The sequence below is a fragment of the Orcinus orca genome, chromosome 3 (assembly GCF_937001465.1).
Source record: "Orcinus orca chromosome 3, mOrcOrc1.1, whole genome shotgun sequence".
Lineage (NCBI taxonomy): Eukaryota > Metazoa > Chordata > Mammalia > Artiodactyla > Delphinidae > Orcinus > Orcinus orca.
The window spans coordinates 21,060,290-21,085,944 of NC_064561.1; the positions used below are offsets into that span (position 1 = coordinate 21,060,290).

The 25,655-nt window shown below is 46.8% G+C and overlaps 1 protein-coding gene, 1 long non-coding RNA gene and 1 pseudogene across 2 annotated transcripts in view; 1 reads left to right on the plus strand and 2 right to left on the minus strand.

Annotated features, from left to right (window-relative positions):
- Positions 1-10,571, minus strand: part of LOC125963892 (metabotropic glutamate receptor 7-like) — a 40,337-nt gene extending 29,766 nt beyond the window's left edge. Inside the window, exons 1-2 of the mRNA XM_049707519.1 lie at positions 9,756-10,571; positions 340-421 (exon numbers count right to left, since the gene is read on the minus strand). Of these exons, the coding sequence (XP_049563476.1) occupies positions 386-421; positions 9,756-10,571 (852 nt within the window). The 3' untranslated portion in view covers positions 340-385. The remainder of the gene's footprint in view (positions 1-339; positions 422-9,755) is intronic.
- The window catches only part of LOC125963845 (UDP-N-acetylglucosamine--peptide N-acetylglucosaminyltransferase 110 kDa subunit-like), a 200,595-nt pseudogene that overhangs the window by 95,091 nt on the left and 79,849 nt on the right, over positions 1-25,655 (plus strand).
- LOC125963860 (uncharacterized) lies at positions 1,842-5,635 on the minus strand. The gene is made up of 3 exons (XR_007476282.1): positions 4,952-5,635; positions 3,780-3,873; positions 1,842-2,790 (listed from the first exon to the last, which is right to left on the minus strand). It is a non-coding gene; the product is annotated as an uncharacterized LOC125963860 (long non-coding RNA).

Consider the following 25,655-nt stretch of genomic DNA (forward strand, 5'->3'; position numbering starts at 1 on the left):
CGGCTAAAATCCTGTCCCTGGCTGCCTACGTTTAGAGTAAAAGACACAATGCATGTGATGGCCTCCCAGGACTTACCCAATCCATCCCGTCACATATCCGACCTCCAGCCCTCCTGCTGTCTCTTCCTCCCCACTGACTAAGTCAGCCAGGGTGGCCTCCTTGATATTCCTCCAAGCTGCCTGGCATATTTCTGCCTTAGAGTGTTGGGACTGGTTATTCTTGCTCCCAGGGAGTGGTCTCCCCATCATACATTCTGACAACTCCCTCACTTCAAGTCTTTGCTCAAATGTCAACTTATAAAATCCACCCTGACTACCCTATTTAAAATCAGAACCTACCTGTACACGCCTCCAGCACTCCCAACGCAAGCCTCTTCAGTGAGCTTCACATCCTTTTCCTTATCCCGTAGCGCCCATCAACCTGTGACAAAGCATAGAATTTATTTATAACATCCGTTTCCACACGAGAGTGTAAGGAGGGAGAAAGCATGCAAGAAGGAGCACGCAGGCAAAGGCTCTTGTCTAATTTATTCATTGATACGTCCAAGCATAGAGAACAGGAAGATGCTTGATAAATAGTCCTGAAAAAGATACAGATGAGGAAACTAGTAGTAAAGCTCAGAAAGTTTAAGTAACTTCCTCAAGGTTTTAGAGCTAGAAGAGGGTCACAGTAGAATTCACACTTGGGGATGTCTAACTTCAAATCTCTTAGCCTCTCTGCTATCTTTTTTTTTTTTTTTTTTCTTCACGGTACGTGGGCCTCTCACTGTTGCAGCCTCTCCCGTTGCGGAGCACAGGCTCCGGAGGCGCAGGCTCGGCAGCCATGGCTCACGGGCCCAGCCGCTCTGCGGCATGTGGGATCTTCCCGAACCGGGGCACGAACCCGTGTCCCCTGCATCGGCAGGCGGACTCTCAACCACTGTGCCACCAGGGAAGCCCCTCTCTGCTATCTTAAGTCCATGCAATTCAGGATTTGTTTTAATCAGTGCCATGGAAATTCTCACTCCACTGAATAGGATCACTAAAGTGTTCTCTGTCTAGATCTATATATATATTTTCCATTTAAACAAAGGAAACAGAAGAGGGGAATTCATCATGGGTTATTGCGGTAATTTTACAGCAATTTTACCAATAATGACATTTAAGTAATAGTGATATTTAGTGATAGCATAATAATAATAAAATAATAGCTCTTAAATGTATTGAAGATGAATCGCATGCTAAACTCGGTGCTAAAATACTTCCATGCACATTTTGTGCAAAATCCTTATGAATATTCTATCAGATGAGCTTGATGTGTAACTCCACCAGGCATACTTCTCTTATTCCGCTTTCAAAGATAAGGAAATTGATGAGAAGTGTGGTAACCGTTTGATCAAGATGAGACTGGTAATAAGTTGTGAGTATGAATTTAAATTCAGGTCTAACTCCAGAATTTGATTCTCAATCCATACATGAAAATTCTGATAATTCCTTTGATAAGAGTATGTTTTCTCCTGGAAAACATCCCCCATTATGTCTGCCTGTGCTCATACCTTCAGAACACAGTCAAGTTTAAAACATGATAAAAATGTTTAAATAGTGTGCTTTAATAAATGGAAATATCTTCATCTCAACAATAACACAAAAAGGCAGGCTGAGCCCTTTGAAGTGGCTCTCTTCCATCCAGAACAAGAGAAGGAATCAACAGCTGCAGAGTAAAGAAAGCATGAAACCCAGATATGGAGGATTCTGTAAATGACCAATTACAAGACTATTAAGCCGCACTTTCATAGCAAGAGGCAAAATATTCCATTAAACTGAAAATTCTTCTACCCCTCACTCCAAGGCCCACACAAACATTAATGTTGCATTTATTAGGATGTATTTCCTGTGCTCTATCAACTTGACTTTCAGCAACTGTATTAATACAGTCCTTTCGCTTTGCACATATATCTGAATGATGGATTCCATTACTGGAGTTTTGTAGAAAGAGTGGAGGGAATGAAGTAAAGTTTGGGAAGAGCCATCATAATCCATAATGATGGGCACTGAATCAGGACAAGAAGAAACCTCTCTTCTCACTTATTTGAATGAAAATTCTACTATATATTTATTGCCTCTGTACAGGGCCATGTGTTGAATAATGGAAAACAAGCATCTTTCATTTGGAGGTAGGATTTGTGTGCTCCAGTTTCGATGGGCCTGCAGAATTAATCTTGTTTTAGAAATGAAATAAAATGTAATTTCTTACTGTAAGTAGATGTGGTTAAGCAACTGGCAACTTTGATGTCTTTAAATCACTGCAGTTTCGGGGTAGGCAAATCTATAATTATTTCAAGCCCTTCTTTATTGGTGCAACAATTGAGCAGTGTACATAGTGGTCAACAACCTGGGTATTGTCAGACGACTCTAAGTTTGAATCTAGACTTTGCCACTCACCAGCTATGTGACTTTCAGCTATGAGAATCACTTTCTTCAGCTTTACAGGGTGGATTATTATATGCCCTTTGCAGAACTACTGTAAGAACTAAATGTATATGGGCACAGTGGCTCATAGTAAGGGCTCAAATTAGTACTGTGGTCACTACTAGTAGTATTGAAAAGAAATTAGAACTTCTATTCTCATAAAGTGGGATATGTGTCCCTTTATCATTGTAATTTCATATCATTTTACTTTTGACCTTATAATTTAATAGCTTGATCCAAGAAACATTTAGCAGTAAATATAATTGAAAGAAGGTTACTTGTCAAACATGAAATACTGTAGTATCAAGTGTGCTGGCACAATACTCTTCTCAGATAATTAACCTGTAAAAATATGTTATTGTCTTCTTTTTAATTAAGCACATCGAACATATATATTTACTGTGCCAATTGGCGAAAGGTCCATTAATTAATCAGTCTAACTATATGTTGCATAAATGTCTTCTAAACATAATCGTATATGTATTTTATTTGTTGGGAAAATGTGTTTGAGATTGTTCTTTTCTGCCTATTTAAAGTAAAAGAGGGTGAGAAGTAGAGTTAGGCTTAATGTACTTTGTACTCTATTATGCCATGAAAATGCTTCTGTGCCCTGGAGACAACAACAAAAGATTTGCTTTAATGACAAGAATCAAGTATGTTCTAAAGCTTCCAGGTAGGAGGCGTATAGGTTGCAGTTTATATCAGAAGTCTTTGCTCTCTCTCTCAACTGTGTCTAGATGGGAAAGATGTGGTCACAAATGCTTCAAGGTGATACAGTAAATGTTGGAAAGAGGGGGGTAGGAGGCAGAGTTTTGAATATCTCAAACCTGAGCTAGAAGGATTTTATTTAAAGAAAATAGCGGATATGATTTTTCACTTAAGGAATGCCAGTCAGCAAACCTGACATTAATGTAGGAAATTAGCTCTTTTAGCTATGATGCTTTCAAATGCACATGGCTGAAAACAAATTCAAAATAGTCAAAGGAGATTTAAAAACAAAAACCAAACAACAACAACCACCTCAACAAACAAGTACTAGAAATTCAGGGATGCAGCCATATTCAGATACAGTTGGATCTGGACGTTCCAGAGTATCAGCAGGGTTCCAGCTCTCTCTCCATCCCTCAGCGCTGCTTACCTCTGCAAGACTTTATTTTACAGAAAGTCTCTCCTTGTGCTGGATGGTCACTGGGAGTCCCAGAGTCATATCTCCCCAGCTTAGAAATTCCAGAGAGAAAAGACAATTCTTCCATTTTGCTCTGAGAGAAAAGTCCTGGAGAGCAGTCTGATAGACTTAGCCGAGGTCAGACGCCTACCCATGAGCCAATCACCTGCTTTACTGGAGTTCAGTCCCTGGGCGACTCATCCCCGGGGCCCGTGAGGAGGCAGGATGGCATTATCTGGCAGTTCTCCAAGAAAAGCCTGCTGTTTTTTTGTAAGATGAAAGGGGAGAGGACATGGAAAATGAAACCTGTATCTGCTTCTGTAAAATCCACAGAATCTTACTCCCTGTCCTGTGTCGATGACCATGCAGTAAGCTGACCCAGGAGGTCATTTTTCCCACAACAGTCTTTATATATATGACTAAGGAACACACTGGTAAAAGAATATGGGAGAAAGTCTGAGTATGACAAGTCAGCTAGACTGATATTAACTAAAAAAGCTGCGTGAAAATATCCTTAAAAAGTTGCCCCCAACTCACTCAAAGTCCAAAGTTGGAGCTGGAAATACAATGTCATGGAGTTTGGATAAGAACAGGTTTTCTCCAAGCTGAACTATGACACAGAGATTAGCGACTTCGAGAAACTATACTTTTCCAAAGAAAAAACATCACATGAGAAAAATGAGGCCTAGAAAAATTAAATGACTTAAGGTAACATAGCTAATTAATGGCAGGACTGAGACTAGAGTATATACTTTGTGTAACTGGCTATGGTTTTTTTGGTTGGTTGTTTGTTTTGTTATCAGTTCAAAACGAGACAAACTTAAAGAAAGGAAACACAACCAAAACTCAGTGGTTGGAAAAGAGATGGATATGAACGCCCACTTGTTTCTTACGTATAAAGTTACCCCTCGCAGTGTTTTGGAGGAGAAAACGCTGGCTCTTCCCAACGTTGGTTATATACACAAAGATTCCAAAGACAAGACAAGTGCTTTGCAAACAAAGTAACTAGAACCAGCTCAGGCTTCCCCGCGCCGGGTCCTACGTTCCACGGTCAGAACCACCAACTGTATCCCCCCGGGGAACAAGGTGATTCAGAAAAGCTGGCGTCTTCAGAGAAGGGAGAACACTTAGCCGGGAAGAGAGGAGAAAACTTGCTCAGCTTCTTGCTGGGGTCTGAAACGATCCCAACAGAGTCCTTAAACCCCTCAGGTTTCCCCAATCAAGCACCCTCGCCTCCAACCTGGGCCACCGCAGATCTATCAGACCACAGAAGTCTGCGGACGCACGAAGAGCTGACCACCCCACGAGAGGAACCTACGCGCGGCCGCGCCCACTCACCCGCCGCTCCCCGGGAGACGGGAGACGAGCCCGGGGTCCAAGTCCTGGGCGTGGCTGACTCACCCCTCTCCGGGCCCAGCTCCAGCTCACCCCGGCGCGGCCCGCCTGGGCGCCGCCATCTTTACCACGAAGGGGGCCTCGCGCCGGAGGCCCCTGAGAGGGCGCCCTGAGCGGAGCCGGAGCGCCGGGGAGCCCCAGGTCGGCGCCCTACGTCCCACGCACGCTCGCGCAGCGTCCACGCGCGACGAGAGTCCCTCACGCAGCCCCCGACCCAGGCTTCCGCGGACCCGGCGCCCCGCGCAGCCCGCACCGCGGCTCAGGCGGCGCCGAGGGCGGCCCGGGCGGAAGAGCGGGCGGGGGGCACGCGCTCGGTAACCTGGCAACGCGGAGCAACCCGGCGTCTCTGGCGAACCCCAGCCTTCCACCGCGAGGAAGCACGGACCCCTGCACCCGCCGTCCAGACCTCGCCGCCGCTCGTTCGCTCCGCCCGCTGCTGCCCGCTGGCTATGGTCTTTTCAATCCATGATACAACGTCTATATGTAACGAATCTGTTAAACCCTAAATGTTTATGATATTCAAGTAATCCAGTATCTGAATTATTCTTGAAGATAAAACATCCAAAGACTTCTTAATTGTATGGGTATACATACATAAAATACACGTGGAGGTAACTTCAAATATAGTATGTGCCTGTCTCTATTCCTTCCCCCTCCGCTCTTTAAAAAATGCCCCTTTAAAAATTGCCCACTCACCATCTGTTAGGTAAATTTGCTGAAACACAGTAAATGTGGAGACAGAAATTGTTATAGAGACTATTCCAAATGGCACTGACACCTGTATTTATGAAATGTTTAAAAGGGTAAGTTAGAGTTGTTTTTTTTTTAAAAAAAAAAAATCCCACTATAGTAACACCACATCATCCTAGGTGCCCAGTTCTATCCAATTACATAAGATGGAGAGAGAGAAAGAGAGAGGAGGAAGAGAAAGAAGAAAGGAAGAAAACCAAGTACTTATGTATAAAATGTTGCTGCCAAAGTTTGAGATTATACTCAAGCATCAATGAACAGAAGGAAAACACTTACAAATTTACAAATGTATTTCATTTATGGTATGAGGGACACAGGTTTAGATTTGCAACACGCTCCCACAAGGGTCAAATTGACCACTTTTTTCTATCTAGTTGCTCTTGAGAGAACAAAACAATTGAAACAGATGCCATTCAATTCCAAGTCTATAGCTTAGACCATGTCACTGCACATGAAATATTGTTCATTCAGAGTCAGCACACAGCAAGAGTAATTTATACTCTCAGAGTGTTTGCTCTCAAGTCAATAGCAGAGAAGCCTTGAATAAAAACGTTCCCATTACTTTCCATTGTAATAGATCTTACTTATAGCCCATGAAACAGTGGTCAGAGGAGATTTATTCTTTGGACACCATATTATATAATCTCTCCACTTTAAGCCATCCCCCACTCGGCGATTATTTTTTAAATATGTTACTCGTAGTCAATATTAATTTACATTTAATCTTTCTTAGCATTAGGAGAGTATTATTTTGTACAGGCTCAGAAACAAATCTCCCGAAATTCCTCCCTGATGCTCCCTTCAGGCTGAAAATGCATTGCAGGGTGGCTGCAGTGACTTAATTCTAGTTGGCAGAGCCCTGGCCTCACACTAATTTCATTAGCCTCAAACTCCTGGATTTGAAAGATCCACTGAATATGATTCCTGTCCTCTGACATGTCACTTACTAACCAATTCAGTGTGCATACAGAGGAGAGAAAGGACTTGCTCAGCTCTGGCCCACCGGCAGGCAGATGAGAATTCCCAGTCAGAGACACTGTTTACATCTGAGTGGTCATTCTTGCCCGGGTCCTCATTTTCAGGAAGGCAGTTCAATCCAGGCTTTGCTGGCAGCTGCAGCATTTGTTACATCCATTGCTAGCTCCTTGTTCCTTCCTGCCCCCCAGTGCTTAGCATCCCCCATTTCAGTCACTAAGTCTTCCTTCCCCCAGCCTAGAAGCTTACCTCACCATAAATTTTTATCTCAAATGATAGGTTTGACACATTCCCCACAGCAACCCACAGGGACTGGGGAAAAGAAAACTCAAATCTCTGGAGAGCTAAGAATTCAACCATTTAGAGGAGTTTCTTTTATCCAGGACAGTCTTCATTGAGCTGAACCCTGCAATCCCAGAGAAGATTCACCTACCCGTTCTTTTCCTCTTTCCCTAAAGTGACTGTGTCTTTGAACAAGGGGTCTGTGTTCCACTATTCTCTCTATTCATTTTGCAGGTTTACAGAGGCTGGGAAACTGGGGACTGGACTTACATGCCAGGAGCTTCTAAGATCACACGCAAAAATAAGGCTACTGGAAGAGACTGTTGGAATCTATCTCTGTATATTTGAACATGGGCAGTGGTTAACCAGGATGCTCACACCAAGCTTACATCCAGCTTGCAGCACGAGCCACAAGTTGGTGCATCCCTCCTACTACCAGCCTCTTCTCAATAAATGCAGGTGAAAACTGGGGGCTCTTTTCCCTCAGCTGTTCAATCCAACATGAATAGCTGCAATTTGCAAATTAGAGGAAAATGACAGTGTTTTCTCTGAATGGTTTTGGTCCCAACGCACACTGCTAATGCTGGCATTCAGTTCCTTTCCTTCCCAGCCCAGGGAACGGGGGAACTAAGCATAAGGCAAGCGTTCTCTTTTCTTGCAAGTGCCTCAGATCCACACACCAGAGAAGGAATCAGCTCCCCCTGGAATCTTTTTCAGCAAACACAATCCTTCACCTAGTCTGCAAGCTCTCTCTTGACTTTAAGATTTCACTCTTTTTTCGACAGGCAGGCCCATCTGCAAGCTCCCAAGCTCCAAGTGAAGGCACCAAAATAATTTTTAAAATGTCAAACAGCAAATGTGCCTTCAACCCCCAGAGCTCCAGTAAAAATACTGTGAGTTGCCCCTGTGGTTCTCAGGTGACCTCTGGCCTCATCCTCCCTGCAGCGCTGCCTCCTCAGGTTCTCTAGTTTAAGCTCAGAGGTAAAGGAAGTGCTTCTGGGTTTTGCTTCCAACAACCCAGGCTCTTCCTGAAAGCATTACCTCAAAGTGAAGGCTGCCCAGAAGCACTTTTGGCCTTGCAAACATCTAGAGGTGGCATACTCAACAGGTGCTAGGGATGCTCAGAGGCTCAGAGGGGCCATACCAGGCTGCAGCTTTAGACAGGCACCCCTCCTTCTGGCACAAACACAAACTTCATACCCCTGGGTGCTGATGTAGTGACAGCTTGAATCTCACAAGGAGTCCCCTCCAGAAACCCAACATGCTTCAGGAAAGGCACTTGAGAGGGAGCCGACTTTTTAGCTACGGGGAGCATAAGGGTCAGCCAGAACATCTGGAGAAGGGACTAACTGAGCTTGGGTCCTACCAGGCAGGGAGAGAGCTGTGCATTAGGAAAGGATCACTTCAAGACAGAGATGAACAAAAAACTTGGAGATAGGGGTAGAGAAGGAAAAGAGAGGCAGAAATTGAAAGGGAGAACATAAAAACAGACAGACAAAAAAAAAAAAAAAGCAGGGAGAAAGAGACACAAGGAGAGAGACACACAGGAAGCAAGACAGAGAAACAAGAGAACCCATAGTCACGCAGACCCTGAAACTCAATTTCTTCATCCAGAAGCCATCCATCTATACCCAGGGCGGCACAGGAGCCGTGGGGCCGAGGCTGCGGGAGCAGGCGGTGAGAGAGCACTGCAGCACCGCCCACCGCTCAGCGGGCCCGATCCGCCGTCCTCGCATCTTCCGCCGTCCTCGCATTCTTCCGCCGTTGCCCGCCTGCACCCGGAGCTAGAGGACCGCCCGGCCTTGCTCAGCGCACCCTACTGCCTCCCTCCAGGCGCCTTCTTGTCTGGCTCTGAGAATCGTCCTCAAAACCCAGGACTGGGGTTGGGGGCTGCGTTAGAGAGGTCGTGGGAAAGGATGGGCACAGGGTGGGTGCAGACAAAGCGACTGTGTTTCGCAGTTAGCATGAGCTCACCTCCGGGCTCTGAGCTGGCAGGAGTAGAAAGCTGATCGCCCGGCTCCTGCCAGTGGCCGGATCGCAAAGGCAGTTTAGACGGTGCAAACAACTGCCCAGAGCAAATCACCTGGGGGCACGTCTGCGGGTGGCTTCTCCCCGCTTGAGGACAGTCCCCACGCCTTCCGCCCCATGCCCTCGCAGAGACAGGTTACAGGTCGGGAAATCCAACCCGAGCGAAATGGGCAATTCACGTCCAAATGTAGGTGAAGACCTAGCCTTCTGTTTAAGAACTGCCTCCCTAAGCTCTTCTCGAAATTTTCCAAGGGAGCTGCAGCTTGTCGGGCGGCTTGGGGCAGGGAAGCTGGGGAGTTGAGAAATGCCTAGTTTCTAGGCGTCTTCTCATCTTTCATATTCCTTGCGCCTAAGTGGCTCTCACAGGAGCCCGGCACTTTTACAAGCCTGTTTTGGAACCATATTTCACTCGAATGCAAACCCATTTAAATCATCGCCTTGTTTTTCGGAGACTGTTTCTTGTCAATGGGACCATAAATCCAGAATGTCAAGCCGGATGGAGTGGAGCGCGGACAGGGGAGAGATGGAAGGGAAATGAATCAAGCAGGGAAAGTACCTCCTCGGGTGAGGTGGGAGGGATTCGGCAGGATCTCCAGGGTGGAAATGAGCGAAGGCTGACCAGACCCCGCAGCCCTGGAGTCCAAGCCAGCCTTCAGGATAAAGAGCGCGGGGAGCTACGGCGCGCTCTGCCCCGGAGGGAGCGCCCCCCTACCTGGAAAAGCCTCAGGATGTTGGCTACCATGATGGAGACCGAACTCCCCGAAGCCCCAATCACTCCAACTACTTTCTCGGGCTTGACGAAAACCGGAGGCTCGCCGTTGGTGCAGCGCACTTCGGAGGTGTCCTTCTGGATGAGCGCCTGGACGAAAGTGAGCGACTGTTCGAGCGCATAAGTGTCCCTGGAACAAGTGTCCAGGATCCGCGCTCCCAGCGTCACGTTGGGCAGCAGGTTGGGATCGCTGTTGATCTGGTCCAGGGCGTAGAGCATCGCTTCCAGCCTGTGGATCCCGTTCTCCCTCTTGATGTCGCCGCAGGGCACTCCGCTGGGACCCTTCGCGTGCACCGGGAACAGCCCCCCGAGGGTGACGTCCCCTTCTATCCGAATGGAGTGCGGGGCGTACATCTCCTGGCCGCGCGCCGCCGCCGCCAGCGCGCACAGAAGCACCTCCAGCACGCAGCAGGGAAACTTCATCAAAGTCAGGGCGCGGAGCAGCTTCCCCAGCTGGACCATGCTGCTCCCGCGGCTGCGGTGGTGGCGGCGGCACTCGAGGGGACGGTGGCGGGCTCGCCGGAGTCCTGGCCCCTTGGGGTGAGCTCCTCCGGGGAAGCCCAGGGTCTCCTGCGGGCGAGGAGGGTAGGGGCGCCCGGGAAAGGGCAGCCGGCGAGGGTGGGGGGTCCCGCGGCGCCTGCCATCTGGGGGCGCCGTGGGCTCTTGGGTTCCCCGGCCAGCGCGCCGCGCTCGAGCTCGCGCTCGGTGGCTTGCAGCTCGAGCTCTCCAACAGCCCAGCACTGGGGAGAGAGCGAGCATGGCTATCGCTTTAAATGCGCGTTCGGCTCCCTCTCCTCCTCCGCCCACTGCCTCCCACCCTCGCTCGCTCTCAGGCTCTCCCCACCCTTCCCAGCGCCCACCCTCCCCAAGGTTTTGCATCATCACGCAGGGAGGGGCTGCGTGCTGAGGTAAGGGGGGAGGGAATAGGTGGGCGGCTGTGGGGGGGGGGGAGTACCTCCGATTGGGAGTTTCGAGGTCCCCAGGGAATCTGGGGATTGCAGGTCGCAGGCGAAGGCTGAGCTCCTGCTTCGGTCTCACTGTAGAAGCCGCTCGCTCGCCCGCCTGCACCCACACGCACATTCTAGGCACAGGGTGGCATCAGCCCCGGACAGGGCGGTTCTAGCTGGGGCTGACTGCTTCCAACCCTGAGGTCCGGAGCCGGGACTGTCAGCGCCGAGAGAATGCGAGGTAGTCGAAGGTGATGCCGCCAAGCATGAAGGGTAGTAGGGAGACCCCAGTCTGTACTGCTAATTCGTCTGTGCCAGTTTTTCCTAAGAAAAACACACATACACACAGGAGCCTGATTTATGACCTAAAGAACCTTTACGCAGAGACTTCTCCGGGGCCAGGCACTGGGCTAGCCTGTAGGGAAAGACGCCAACAAGAAATGCTGGGAATGGAAATGCATCTTTGGTCTTCAGGGGTTACTGCGGCCGGAGCCGGATGAAGTAACCCTGGTCTCCAGTAAATCTGTGGCGGATTCGCTCCTTTTCTTCCTTTCATCGCAAGAGATGGAACAACTGAGAACTCTGCAGAGCGCCCTTTCTTCTCTGGCGCTGACAGGTGTAAGGCTCCCTCCTACCCATTTCCAGAGATGCTTTTGGGCTGATGTCAGGTTTCCTCGGGCAGGAAATAGCAAGAAAGAGGTGGCAGTAGGAGGAGCAGACAGAAATCTCCCCATCGATCCAGTGATCCATTCTTCTTCTTTTTTTTTTTCTGGCTGAAGATTTGGGGGGTTTGGGGAGTGGAACCAGGATGCCAGAGCAGGTTGTAGTGCAGTTAGGAAGCTGTTTTTCAAAGGTGTCCCCTCCTGCAGGTCCAGCCCAAACTTGGCCCATTAAAGCAACAAGTGGCCCTAGTTCCTACACAAGGAAGGGCAATGTATCTGCCCTTGGTGCCCACGTGTACTGCTTATGGTGGTCTCTACTCTTGCTGAGCCTTTCTGTTGGAGGGCAGCGAAACTGTCTTATACAGAATTGAGGGCGCAGAGAAAACCAAAACAAGACTATACTTTCTGTTGTAATGTTAGTGTACTAAAGAAAAATGTCCTTGCACATAAACAAAACAATACACACACACACACACACCTAAAAAGTCAGAAGTTGGGAAGTTGGTTGTCTCTTCCACCAACCACCTGTATGACCTTGGCACTTCTGTTCCTGTGCCTGAGTTTTACTTTGCCCATCTGTAAAATGATGAAATTGAATTGAATGTTTTACAGGTTAACTTTTAACTTTCAAATCCTCTGTTGAAATAGGTCATGCACCTTTGGCCATGGTGTTCTTTTTAGACCAATATCCTTTGTTGCTTTATGTGTAGGGCACCCGTTTTTTGATACCCAAAAAACACTCCAAACGTTTCCTGGTACAGAGGATTTTATTTTTTTTCTTCTTGACCACCCATTTATCTTCCTTCTAGGGAGAGTCCAGTCCATCATTTTCTTTTCAGACATGCCCCTCCTCCAGGTTTCAATACTTAAGGTTTGAGGAGGAAAAAAACCTTCTGGCTACAGTGTTCAAGGAAGGGAATAGAGGCTAACAAGAGTTATGCAGGGCTAATCCCTGGACTTCTGCTGGAGTAACGAGGTTGATGACATAGGGTTACCACTGTCCAATAGACAATCCGTGCCGGAGTTAAAAGAAAAAGGAGACTCCTTCCTCTAAATGCTTTATGTATATCTTTTGGACAACGTTACACTATTTGATTTTGTAAAAACATACCATTTTACTGCCATCTTCAAGAAAAGTGATGTAAAAACTATGCGAAGCTACCCCTGTATACAATGTGATCATCAATCACTCATAGATGTGATGCCCTGCTATATAAGTGCACACCTTGTGCAAACTTATGCTCTGATGTGCCCGCCCCTTCCAGCCAGCCCTGGAGCTGCGAGGGTATAAGCCTGCAGCTGTGCCAGAAGCTCCCACATAAACAGGGAAATATTTGAATCCCATAATGAGAACTACCAGAGAGGAGAAAAGGCAGAGAGAAGAAGGGGTGGGGAAGAGAGAAAGGGACCTGGTTAGAACATGTGAACTCCTGGATCCACATGTGCCTGAAAGATTGCCTCTTTTTTTTCAATTATATGGTATTTTATTTCTGTTGTTTGAAGTCAAAATATCCTCTTGTAACTCACCTATTCTGCTATTCAATACATTGGATCAAAAAGGCTGGAACAAGTGAAATAGATATCCTGGTAAGGCAGCATTAGCTAGTTTGCAAAGGGGGAAAGAAGCAAAGCACTAGAAAGGCATCCTTGGGACACAAATACTGTGATCCTAGTATGTAGGCAGCAGTACCTGAGGCTATATTTGATAGAGACTGTATCCTTATTTAGTTTTAATTTAAGGCTACTTAGTAGGCACTTGGTGCCAAAACATATATTTGAAGAGCTGTGCTACAAGTGAGAACACTTGATTTTTCACCTGCCCATGGGAAGATCTATGTTCTCCTCTTCCATTTCCAGGTCACAGCTTGCAACTGCTCAACAAATAGTTCTTGGCTGACTGTTGAATGTTGCCTTATTCTGTGTTCTCTCTTTGCTCTACTCATTCTCCCCAAACGTCTGGCAGCAATCATTATCTTCTTTTTGTTGCAGTCATCTGTGTGCATGTTTTATTTCCCTTGCTAAGCTGGAAGATCCTTGAGGGTAAGGGGCTAGGTATTATTTATCTTTTTACCTCGGACAATGTTCAGAATGGTGTTTTGTACCTAAGAAGCACTCATGTGTTGAATGAATCAGAATTGGTTTGCCATTCCCCACTGCCTTTATCTCACAATAACAGAAACATAAAGTGGGCAGAGCAGAACCGACGGCAAATAAATTGTCCTCTTAGTCACAGAATGCAGTTTCTAGAACTTAAAGAATAATTAGTAGATTTTGAAATAATTTTGTTTTACAAAAATTTCATAAGATTGAAATACTCTAACCTTCAAGCTCTCGATCAACTCTAAAGGAGGGCTTTAATTGGCTCTTCCTGAGTCAAGTGTTTATTCCTGGGCCGATAACTGGGGCCATTGTCATAATAGAAAGTGTGATTTGTTACCAGAGAAAGAGGAAAGTGACGCTGGGCTTGCAAGATATTTCTATCTTCAGCCAGAGTGCATACGATCTGGAACTTAATTGGTGACGCAGTATTTGTTTGAGATTATATGAATGAAAAATCTTTGTGTAAGAGTGATTAATCTAAAACTTGGCCAGTCATTGTCCTAGTGTCATATTAAATTGCAGGTGAATCTAGTTTTAGGCACAAAGATCATAAATATAAAATGTGTTCCCAGGCTTGGTTCTGTGTAGTCAGTAATCTATACTCACCCACTCATTAATAAAAATGAAAGTTAAGGACTCAGTCCTAACTTACATGCTTAGCATTGTATTTTGCTAACAATCTCAGTTTTATTTTCTTTGTTCTCCCCTGTCCATCATCTTCTGCAGAAAATAATGTCTCCACTTTCAATTCCCTGTCTATTTAAATCCAATTTGTAATTTATAAAGTTGTCCTCCTTAAGGGCTGCTGCTTCTGCCACAGTAATGTACTCTGGCCATTATTATACTCTTCCATCTTTCATGTAGGTCTCCATCCATAGGTTTTGTTTTCATAGCTTTTTTTTTTTGGCGGTACGCGGGCCTCTCACTGTTGTGGCCTCTCCCAATGCGGAGCACAGGCTCCGGACGCGCAGGCTCAGCGGCCATGGCTCACGGGCCCAGCCGCTCCGCGGCATGTGGCATCTTCCCGGACAGGGGCACGAACCCGTGTCCCCTGCATCGGCAGGGGGACTTTCAACCACTGCGCCACCGGGGAAGCCCTATACTTATGATTTTATATTTGCTTATTTACTTTTGTCTCCCCACTCAGCTCAAGAGAGACTATATTCATCTGTGTTAATCACTGCTGTGTTTCCTGAACATGCCTATAAATCATACTGAAGAATGGTGCCTGAAATTTGGTAAGGGATCAATCAATTTTCTTGGCTGGATGAAGAAATGTGTTCATAAATTAATGAACAGATCTTCGGGGCTTCTGACTTGAGGACTAATGGGAAGAGGATGGCAAATGGTTGGGACAGGGTACTGCAAGAAGTAGTATTTGGAGTACTCTGATAGCTATCCTAACAGATAAGATTGTGTTCATTTAAGTAGTTCTAATGAGAGAGCTGGGAACTAGGGACACACAGCATTAAGGTTTTTATAATGCATTCTGTAGAGTTCTTTTTAAGTCTGTACAAATATCATTGAAAATATATGCATACACATACACCTCTGTTACTTTACTTAGCGCTTTACGAGAGCCCCTCAAGGAAGGGGTAGTAGCAACTCTCAGTATCCTTCCTTTATGATGAGCTTAATTTATTCAAAGTTACATCATAATTTATTTGTAACTGTGAAACTAGACTTAGTTATTGAATAGACCCTCCCTAGGAACGTATGACATTAATAAAACCAACAAAACTTTGTTCAGTTTCCAATGATAGACACACTACAGACTCAATTATGGGCCATCCAGTTTAATGAAGGGAAGAAGTGATTGAACAAATATAGAGCAAACAGAATATGAAGTTTTATCCTCCATTAATATTAGTAACGGATAGTGTGGGCTCCAGTGCCTTCAAGATAGCTTGAGACCATCATCTCTGTGTCATGGGCAGGGGGATGTTCAGCCAGGGTGTCTTTCACTGTCACTGAGAAAAATTTCCATAATATATAATGATACCTACTGAAACTGATATGGGGCATTTGGGTAATAAGGAATCCATTAGCATATTTTTCCGGAAGCCTTGACTACAAAATGAAGACAGTAGATTTGGACACTTTCAGCCATGAAGAAGTTGTTTGGATATTCATCCTTATGCCTAATGAAATAAGCTTATTTCATCTCTGCAGCTTCCCATATACCATTTTCCCACCTCTGTTTTACGTTTGGAAAGACTTTTAGAAATTGAAAGTCAAGTTAAAAAGTGAATGACAACTTAAATGATATATGGAATATTTTGCTGACTTACAAGAGCATGCAGAATTAAATATGACCCAGTTCAAATGTTTATTTTAATGTGTATGTTGAGGTGGCATTTTCAAGGTGCCAGAAAATGAGAATTCACCTTCCAGTGTGTGTTACCAGTTCTGTTCATTGCACAGAATCATCTTCATAAAACATAGTGTTTTCTATGTACCTGGTATATATCTCAATTAGTTTGAAGAATTTCTCAGATACCTCTTAATATGTAGTGCTCCAATTCCAATCTTGCCATGTCCTGTACCAGTGACACAGCACACAGGAGTTTTATTTCTCTTTATTTCTCTGGGTTGTTCAGAACCCAATGAAAGAACAATGGAATGGGATCCAAGAGATCAGGGTTCATGTCCCAGATTTACCATAAAATAATTGTGTCCTCTTGGGAAAATTATAGTCATTCTAGGTCCCTTTTCTTTACTTTGACAGAGCTGCACTAGATGACCCCAAATAATACAGCACTCTTTCAGTAGTCGCTTAGATGTTATTGGTATTCTGAAACAAATGAAGACAATGACACATGGAGCTGTGCAACATCTCTGTAACTCTGTTGTCTTAGAGTTGCCTCCATTTTACAGATGATAAGATGACTGTGCATAGAAGTAGACGTTTGGAACCAGCGGTTCCAAAGTAAATGGAGGTAAACCGCAAATTTCCTTCCTTCCTGAAGCTCACTTAGCCAAAACATAGGCTTCTGAATATTAAGCTGTAAAGCATATTATCAGTACATTTTAAAAGAAGCTATTCTTCTAGGATTTCCAATTAATAGCAGGAGGTTTTGAAATTCTTGAAAGATCATCTGATTTGTGAGATTTACAGCTCTATTTTCCTGTCAAGCAAGTTGTATTAGTGCCAGACAATCATCTGAGCTTCTGGATGCTGCTCTGAACCTCTTGAAGTTTTCTTCTTGCTATCTGAAATTCATGCCAGATAAGCCTTTTTCTAGAGCATATGTACAGACTTGTGTATTTTTATATAGGAAAGTGATGCAGTGAGTCAAGTCGGGGGTTAAGCCCTCATTCTCAGAGTGGTATTGAGCTCCTGGTGAAATATAATCATCATTTCGGTAGAATCGAAAAGCAGTTATCTCAGGTGTATAATCCCATTAACTATTTATACATTTACATATGATACATGTATTTATTGTACCTACGAGGTGTGTTCTCTTTGGGAAGTACAAAGCTCTTAGAGACATAGGTTCTTCATTTTTTTGTTTTCCCACAAATACTGTGACCCTTTGAGCAGGAAGGTCTATATTTTATTAACATCTAGAACCAGCAGTTAACAGGGTGTCTAAGATGTAGTCAATAAATATGAAATAGATAAATGAACACATTTTTATGTAAGGGCCAGGACATGGACAAATAGAAATTTTTCGTTTTCAGTCACAAAGCAACAACAGACATAAAAATGATACAACAAGTGCTACGGTCATTCAAAGAAGGCATAGAATAGATAGAAGGATCTCCTCTATGGCACAGGGAACTATACTCAATGTTTTGTAATAACATCTGTATGGGGCACCTGCTCCACACCAGGCCCTATGACAGGTGCTTACATACTTTCCCTCTCCCCCATCCTATGGGGAAAGTACCTCTGCTATAGATTTAACATTTGCCTCCCCCAAAATTCATATGTTGAAATCCTAACCCCCAAAGTGATGGTATCAGGAGGTGTGGCATTTGGGAGGTGATAAGGTCATGAGGGTAGAGCCCTCATGAACAAAATTAGTGCCCTCATAAAAGAGACCCCGCAGAGGTCCCTCAACTTTTCTGCCATGGGAGGTTACAGAGAAAACACGCCAACTGTGACCCAGGAAGAGGAGACTCACCGGACTGTGAATCTGCTCGCACCCTGATCTTAGACTTCCAACCTCCAGAACTATGAGAAATAAATTTCTGTTTTTTATAAGCTACCCAGACTCTCGTATTTTGTTATAGCAGTCCAAATGGATTACGATAACCTCTGTCCTTAGGTTTCAGACCCAGAAACTCAACTTTGTAGAGGTTACGAGGACCCTAAAGCCACTCAACCAGGCAGAGGCAGATTTGAAATTTAAGTCTCCAATTCCACATGGAAGTCTATCAGACCCTGCCTCCAGACATGATGTCACGAACAAGAGCTAATGCAACAAAGAGTTTACATGCAGCAAAACAATTAGCAAACAAAGTAAGAATATAGTAGACCGACTGTTTTGGTCACCCAATAGCCATTCACCACTCTTCCAGTTGAACAGAAGCCATGCCCCGTGGGCACATTCAGCCCTGCTGTTTTCACTTCCCAGATTTGAGGGGTAGGAAATTATTATCCCTCCTGGCCATCAGCACCCTGACCTCTACCACCCACCGGGCCAGCTTCAAGAACAGCTGGATCCACCTGTTCAAGTGAAACAGGTCTACTCTCTGTGGTGTTGGCTTCTAGTTCAAGCAGCTCTCCCCACATGATAGCAAAGCTGGCTCCCAGCGGTTGCAAGCATGAATCCTACCAGCCTAGCAGTCCCAACAGATACCTTTTAAGTATTTTTTCCCCAAAGCTCCAGTTAAAAGTCCTAGGCTGATTCCAATTTGATCTGCTCTGGACAAACATTTTCTCTAGAACCTAGAAGGCTACCAGACAAAATACAGGATGCCCGCCTCGTTAAAGCTGAACTTCAGATAAACAGTAATTTTTTTAATAGAAGTATGTTGCATGCAATGTTGAAGACACCCTAAAAAGTCGTGGTTTTCACCTAAGGTTCAGCTTTAACTGAGCGCCCCGTGTGGGCTTTGCCAGCTGTGGTGGGCGCCGAGCGGGGTCGGCGGGGACGGGGGTGGGGGGGACTGTGGCCCGAGCCGGGTTGCACACCCAGCCCACAGCGTGCAGGGAGAGAGGGGAAGCCTCGTCTCCGCTGCAGGAGCTGAGACGGGGAGAAGGGGAGCGCCCCAAAGGGAAACCAGCTGCTCCTCCCAGGAGAGAGGAGATGGCTGTTCAGCAGCCAGAGACAGAAGAGGAGCCCGAGCACAGAAGCGGCGGCCTCTGAAGACGCGGTGCACATATTTCTGGTGGGAGAGGGGCACGCGGGCCGGTCCGTGGGGAAGAGGGGAGCCCGCGCCGGCCCCTCCGCCTCCCGAGCCTGTGCGTTTCCCTAAAAGAGCAGCAGCTGTGCAAACTGACCGTTCACAGTTGTGATAAATCGCCTTAGGAAAGCACTTCGATTAAAGTCACATCTAAATAGAACGCAAGAAGTCACCCCTGAACAAATCAATTGCGAGAGGGGCAGCTCTGGGCGCGCACCCACCCCGCTGCTGTTTTGCTTTCCCCGCAGGACGAGGGCCGCTCACTGGGTCGCGGGGACAGCGCGCTGTCTCAGCTGGGGAAGAGGCGCTTCCGCAGGACACATGCAAAACCCAAAGTGTGAAAGGAGGCCTTTATTCCATTTCTTTGGGGGATTTCTTAATGACGTAAAGCCCAACTTGGTTTCAGATCTGCCTGTCGTTTCCGTGACAGAACCTTCCTGGGGGGTCCACCAGCAGCGGGGTGGCCAGGCGCCACAGGGCTGTGCTCTCCTTCCCAAGCCAGTTCATCTCCATCTGTAGCATTTTCAGAGAAACTCTCGGATAGGTTTTCTCCAACAGGTTCTTTTTCCTTCAGTTTATAAAGTCATTCTCCTGCACAAAATGAACGGCCTGAAGACATCACTGAGCCTCTTTTTCTCCCAGGGTCAGGGCCAGCACGGCCCCCAGACCACAGGGGCGCAGGACCTCACAATGGGCTTCAGGTCTTCCCCTCCCCTCCCGCCCCTCCCACCCTGCCCTACCCCTCCCCTCCTCCCCTGCAGAAATCACATCCCTTTCTCCAGACTCCCCACTTCAGCTTGAATTCCAGCAGATCTTTACCCTGCCAGTTAGTAATTCAGGACTAATTAGGTGATTGCTTTCATTTATGGTAGCAGTTGGGTCGGGGGTGGGGGGGGTGGGATGAAATGGCTTTGCCCCTATTCTTGTTGGAAAAATAAATCACACCCACTGTCACTTGAGATCTTATTTTGGCCCCCAATCAAGCAAATTAGCAGCGTGGTTCATTTCCCCAGCATTCACTCCTGAACAGACGGCAGTGCCCTGGAACATGGCTTAGAGCTGAGTGGTCAGTGCAATTGTTTGGGGCTGTTTGTGCCGACAATGAGAGGAGACGCCTGTCTCCCAAAAGAAGAGTGGCCCTTGTCTTGCTTAGGCCAACGAGCTGCCCGGAGCGCTGCCCGCCTGGCTTCTGAGGAAGATGTACACCGCCATCTAGTGGATATGGGGGCTCACTGCAGTGTGCTCGCTCTCCCGCCTTTCCTTCTGGCCGGTAAGGACAAGCAATAATGCTTCTTGTAAATTCCTAAAAATAGGGAGGTCTCATTATATCACCAGGAGTGAAATGTTTGCCTCGATGTCTGTAATGGAAGTGCAACCCCATGTTTGCACAACGTCTGTCTTGTCAGTAGCCCTCTTTCATCCCGATGTTTAGGTCCAAGACAGGATTGTCAGTGTCTGAGCAATGGGTATCTCTGTGAAGCTGGGTAGTTCTCCCCTGTCCCGAGTAGTGTGGGAGGAGACAGTCAGCACCTTCAGAGGCGCCTTCATCTCTGCAGCCTCGCCATCACTCCTCATCTCGCCCACAGCAAGCCCTATTCCAAAGTGCACAGGGTAGAGGCGTTCGAAAGTTGGCTTGTTCAACCAGGGGCATTGCCACTTCCCAGCGGGAGACACAAACACACCCACATCCTAAGACTCTTTTCAGTCTTGGTGTTGAGGGGGTTCCCACTCTGTCCCCTGCCTACACACAAGTCAGCGTCTTTTTCCTTTCCACTCATTCTACCTACATGAAGAGCACGTTGATCTCCCCAGTTTTAACACAGGAACCATGATTTTCTTGGGTTTTGTGTACTGGTGGGGGGGGAGAGATTGAGAGAGAGAGCAAGTACATCCCAATATGGAAGGGCTTGGGGCCGTGATCTCAAACAGGGGCAATTTTGCACCCAGGAGACATTTGAAAGTGTCTTGGGACACTTTGGATGGTCACAGCTTATGCGAGGCTAAATGTCCTTCCATCAGAGGACAGGCCCACAGCAAAGAAGCATCCAACCCCACCCAGCAGTCGTGCCAAGGCTGAGAAAGCCTGGTTTAGGCTCGCAGATATCGCCCTCCAGCAAGCCGGTGAGAACACTGATTGTCCTCAAATGGCCCACACTGCAGAGGCTGTGGATAGATAATGCATCCTCTCCCAAGTCAGTACTGACCACCGTTTTTCTTCTTTTAGACTCTTCCATTTTAAACATAATTTAGCTGTCTCTTTCTTGTCCCTCTGCTCTGCTGGGAAGAGAAAGGATTGGAAAGGGGGAGGGGAAGGTGACAGAAAAGGAGGATTAGAGGCCTGACCTGTTTCTCCTGCAGAAGCTGGGCACATTCCTCTCTCACAAGCTTTGTGACCCAGCAGGGTACAATTAAAAGCACAACAATTTGCTTGTTATTCAAGTCAGGCATTAGTCCGGGTAATGGCATGCTTGCTAGAGAGATGGATTTCCTTGTTTGGAGCTAAGCACAGGACTAGCTGAATTCTCCATGGAGAAATCTTGATTTGTTCAGGTCTTTCATGTTTTCTACAGAGAAGGGATTATGTCTTCCTAAAGAGGGGCCTTGCTTACAAAGCTACAAAAGTATACGAAAAGGATTTAGGGCAGAGGGGCCTGTGGTTACGTAGCTGAGGGGTACAGGGAATTTCAGAGCCAAGGATTATTTAAAGCCATAAAGTTAAAAAAATAATTGGCTTAGGGACTCCCCTGGTGGTGCAGTGGTTAAGAATCCACCTGCCAGTGCAGGGGACATGGGTTCGAGCCCTGGTCCGGGAAGATCCCACATGCCACGGAGCAACTAAACCCGTGCGCCACAACTACGGAGCCTGCACTCTAGAGCCCGCGAGCTACAACTACTGAGCCCAAGTGCCACAACTACTGAAGCCCACGTGCCTAAAGCCCGTGCTCTGCAACAAGAGGAGCCACCCAATGAGAAGCCCGCGAACCGCAACGAAGAGTAACCCCTGCTCACCGCAACTAGAGAAAGCCCGCGCGCAGCAACAAAGACCTAAGGCGGGCAAAAATAAAAATAAATAAATTTTTTAAAATTTATTTTAAAAATTAGTTTAGCACTACTGCATCCGTGCTGGCGAGTACGCTGTAAAGGCAATTAAGCATGAGCTAAAATTCATTTTACTTTGGCTAATTACTGCATGGATCCAGGAGAGGGAGGGGAAAGAAAACATGCCCCCTCCCTGGCAATCAGGGAGGACGTTGGTTTTGGTTTCTTTGCCTTATCGGCACGCTTATTAGTTGGGGTGCCCAGAATCCAGCCGTCACAACGGCCTTATTAGTTAAAACACAGGAAAATTGTTCTCTCAAGGCAGAGCAGTGAATGCTCTGCTGTCCCAGTGACCAAGCAGAAGCCACTATTAGTTTTAACTCCATCAATTATTGTTAGCCAGAGAGGACATGACATACACAGTCCTGACTTCACCCATGTGCCTGCTGAGCCTGGGTCAGGGGCTCTCAACCCAGAGCAACTCTGCCGCCCTCCCCCCAGCTCCCCGCCCCCGGGACAATTGACAAGTTCAGGAGGCATTTCTGCTGTCACAGCTGGGGAAGGACTGCTGGCGTCCGCTGGGCGGAGGCCAGGGATACTGTAGGAGTATCCCACAATGCCCAGGACAGCCCACAGCAAAGAATTATCGGACACAAAATGTCACCAGTGGCAAAAGTAAGAGGTCCTGGTCTAGACAGAGGCAATTTCCTCTCCTTGGGTAGGTGAAGGTCTTCAGAATCTCCGCTTCCTCAAATACATAATGGACAAGTCATCAGATGACCATATTTCATGTTAACTAACACGCTTTTCTTCCCCCTTTTCTACACTGGGTATTCATTCTCCCACTTCAGGAAATCGAGTGACACTAAGAAAAACTTGCCCTGGAAGAATGGTCCGCGGCGGCGAACCGAGACCCAAGTCGGTGCCCGCCCTCTCCTTCCCCGATTCACACACAGGCACCCAAGAGAGAAGACAGCGAGCTTCTCCGCAATCCCCCGGTTCGGAGTTTTGAGAAGTTTTATTCCCTTCTCTGAGATTACCCACTCCCCCCTGCATGAAGCATGTTCAGTGAGCCATTTGTCCTGCAGCTTTATAGCAGTTAAGAGCCCGCAGCAGTGAGATATCCATTTCCTCCCTGGAGAATGAGGACTCCCCCTGAGGGAGGTTAATGCTCAGGACAGGAGCATCCCTGGAGCTGGCGACAGCCAAGGGGCTGTGACTCAGGACTGTCCCAGGCAGGCCATCAACTCTCTGGGAGAGCCTCAAGGATGTACTTAGCCTCCGTTTACAGGCGGTGAGGAGGGCAGAGTGCTGCAGACGGGGAGCGGGGCGGCCACACCCAGACTAAACCCTACCCGGCACCCTGCAAGAGACAGAAAACCTCTCCCCTCAGGTCCCACCAGCCCTGCTCTCCCCTTCTGTGCACCCCTTTCAAATGCGTTTTTCTGCTTTGCCCCCTCCCATTCAATCCGTTCTAGGTACAGCAGTCACGGTGATCCTGGTAAGTCCCAAGTCAGATCGTGTTGCTCGGAGCTCAAAACCCTTCAGAGGCTCCCATCTGGATTCGAACAAAAGCAGTCTTCTCCCTCTCTCCCCCTCCCCATCCCCGCCCTCTGTCTCTGTCTCTGTCTGTCTCTCTGTCTGTCTCTCTCTCTCTCTCTCTCACACACACACACACACATGCACGCACACACACACACACACACACACACACACACACACACACACACACCGTCCCTCCCCTTCCCTCAAGCCCTTCCAGAGACACTGGTGAGCTGTCCCTGGCTGTTCCTAGCAGCTCCCTCCCCATAGCCTCCTGCACTTACTATTCTCTCTGCCTAGAATGTTCTTTCTCTCCATAACTACAGGGGCTGCTCTCTCCGGTCAGTCCACATGTCCCCTTCAAATTAGGGTAGCCCTCTTTCCCTTTGATGCTTTATTGTTCCCGTAACCTACATCATCTGGTAACATGCTAAAAACTTCCATGCTTTTATTTGTGGGTCCTTCCCTACCCCACCTCTCACTCCCAGATTGCAAGGATCTCTGTATAACTTTTTCACAGCTGTCTATCTCGAGGACCAAGTACAGTGCCCGGCTCCAGCAAGCACTCAGATATTCGCTAAAGAAATTAGGAAATGGACCAGGCTACTTAGCTTCAGAAGCTCTTTCATGGAAGTTCCCATCCCCTCCGTACCAGTTCTCAGCTAGTTGACTGAAGACTAGCACCCTGACAATGAGGCAGCTCTAAACTGTGAACGACAAAAATATTTACTGTGTCTCCGAGGGGCACTTGTGTTTGGTATTTAATTTTTAAAATAATTTTTTAAATTAATTTTAAAATTTATTTATTTATTTATTTTTGGCTGCGTTGGGTCTTCGTTGCTGTGCGCAGGCTTTCTCTAGTTGCAGCGAGCGGGGGCTACTCCTCGTTGCGGTGTGCGGTGTTCTCACAGTGGTGGCCTCTCTCGTTGCGGAGCACGGGCTCTAGGTGCATGCACTTCAGTAGTTGTGGCACACGGGCTTCAGTAGCTGTGGCTCGCAGGCTCTAGAGTGCAGGCTCAGTAGTTGTGGTGCACGGGCTTAGTTGTTCTGCGACATGTGGGATCTTCCCGGACCAGGGCTCGAACCCATGTCCCCTGCATTGGCAGGCTGATTCTTAACCACTGCGCCACCAGGGAAGTCCATGTTTTGTTTTTATTTGTAGTGAAATGCACATAAAATTGTATCATCGTATCACTTATGAGTGTAGAGTTTAGAAACGTTCAGGAGATTCACGTTGTGCGGCAGCCAATCTCCAGAACTCTTTTCTTCTGGAAAAACTGAAACTCTCTGCCCTCCAGCAACCGCTACCCCCAGCCCCTGGCACCCACCATTCGACATTCTGTCTGTATGAACTTGACCACTCTAGGTGCCTCATACAAGTGGAATTGACAGCATTTGTCTTTCTGTGACTGGTAGGTTAGCATCATGTCCTCAAGGTTCATCCATGTTGTAGCCTGTGTCAGAACTTCCTCTTTAAGGCTGAATAATATTCTGTTGTGTATACACCCCGTTTTGCTTATCTATTCATCTGTCACTGGGCAGTTGGGTTGCTTCCACAGTTTAGTTATTGTGAACAATGCTGCTATGAACATAGGTATACAAAGTATCTTGCAAAACCTGCTTTCAGTTATGTTGGGTATATACCCAGAAGTGGAATTGGACCATATGGTAATCCTACTTTTAATTTTGAGGAACCACCATGATATTTTGCACAATGGCTGTACCATTTTACATTCTCACCAGTAGTGCACAGGGCTCCAATTTCCTACATCCTCATCAAACCTTGTTATTTTTTGTTTTCACAGTAGCCACCCTAATGTGTGTAAGGTGGTGTCTCACTGTAGTCTTGACTTGCATCTTCCTAATGATCGCTGATGCTGAGCGTCTTTTGAGGTGTTTATGGGCCATTTATGTATCTTCTTAGCAGAAATGTCTAATCGAGTCCTTTGCCCATTTTTTAGCCAGGTTGTTTGCTTTGTGGTTGAGTTTTAGGAGTTCTCTGTACACTCTAGATATTAATCCCTTATCAGATATGTGATTTCCAAACATCTCCTCTCATTCTGCGATTGCCCTTTTCCTCTGTTGACAGGGTCTGGATGCACAGAGTTTTAAAAATTTTCATGAAGTCAATTTCTCTATTTTCCTTTTGTTGCCTGTGCCTTCGGTGTCATATTCAAGAAATCATTGCCAAAATCTAA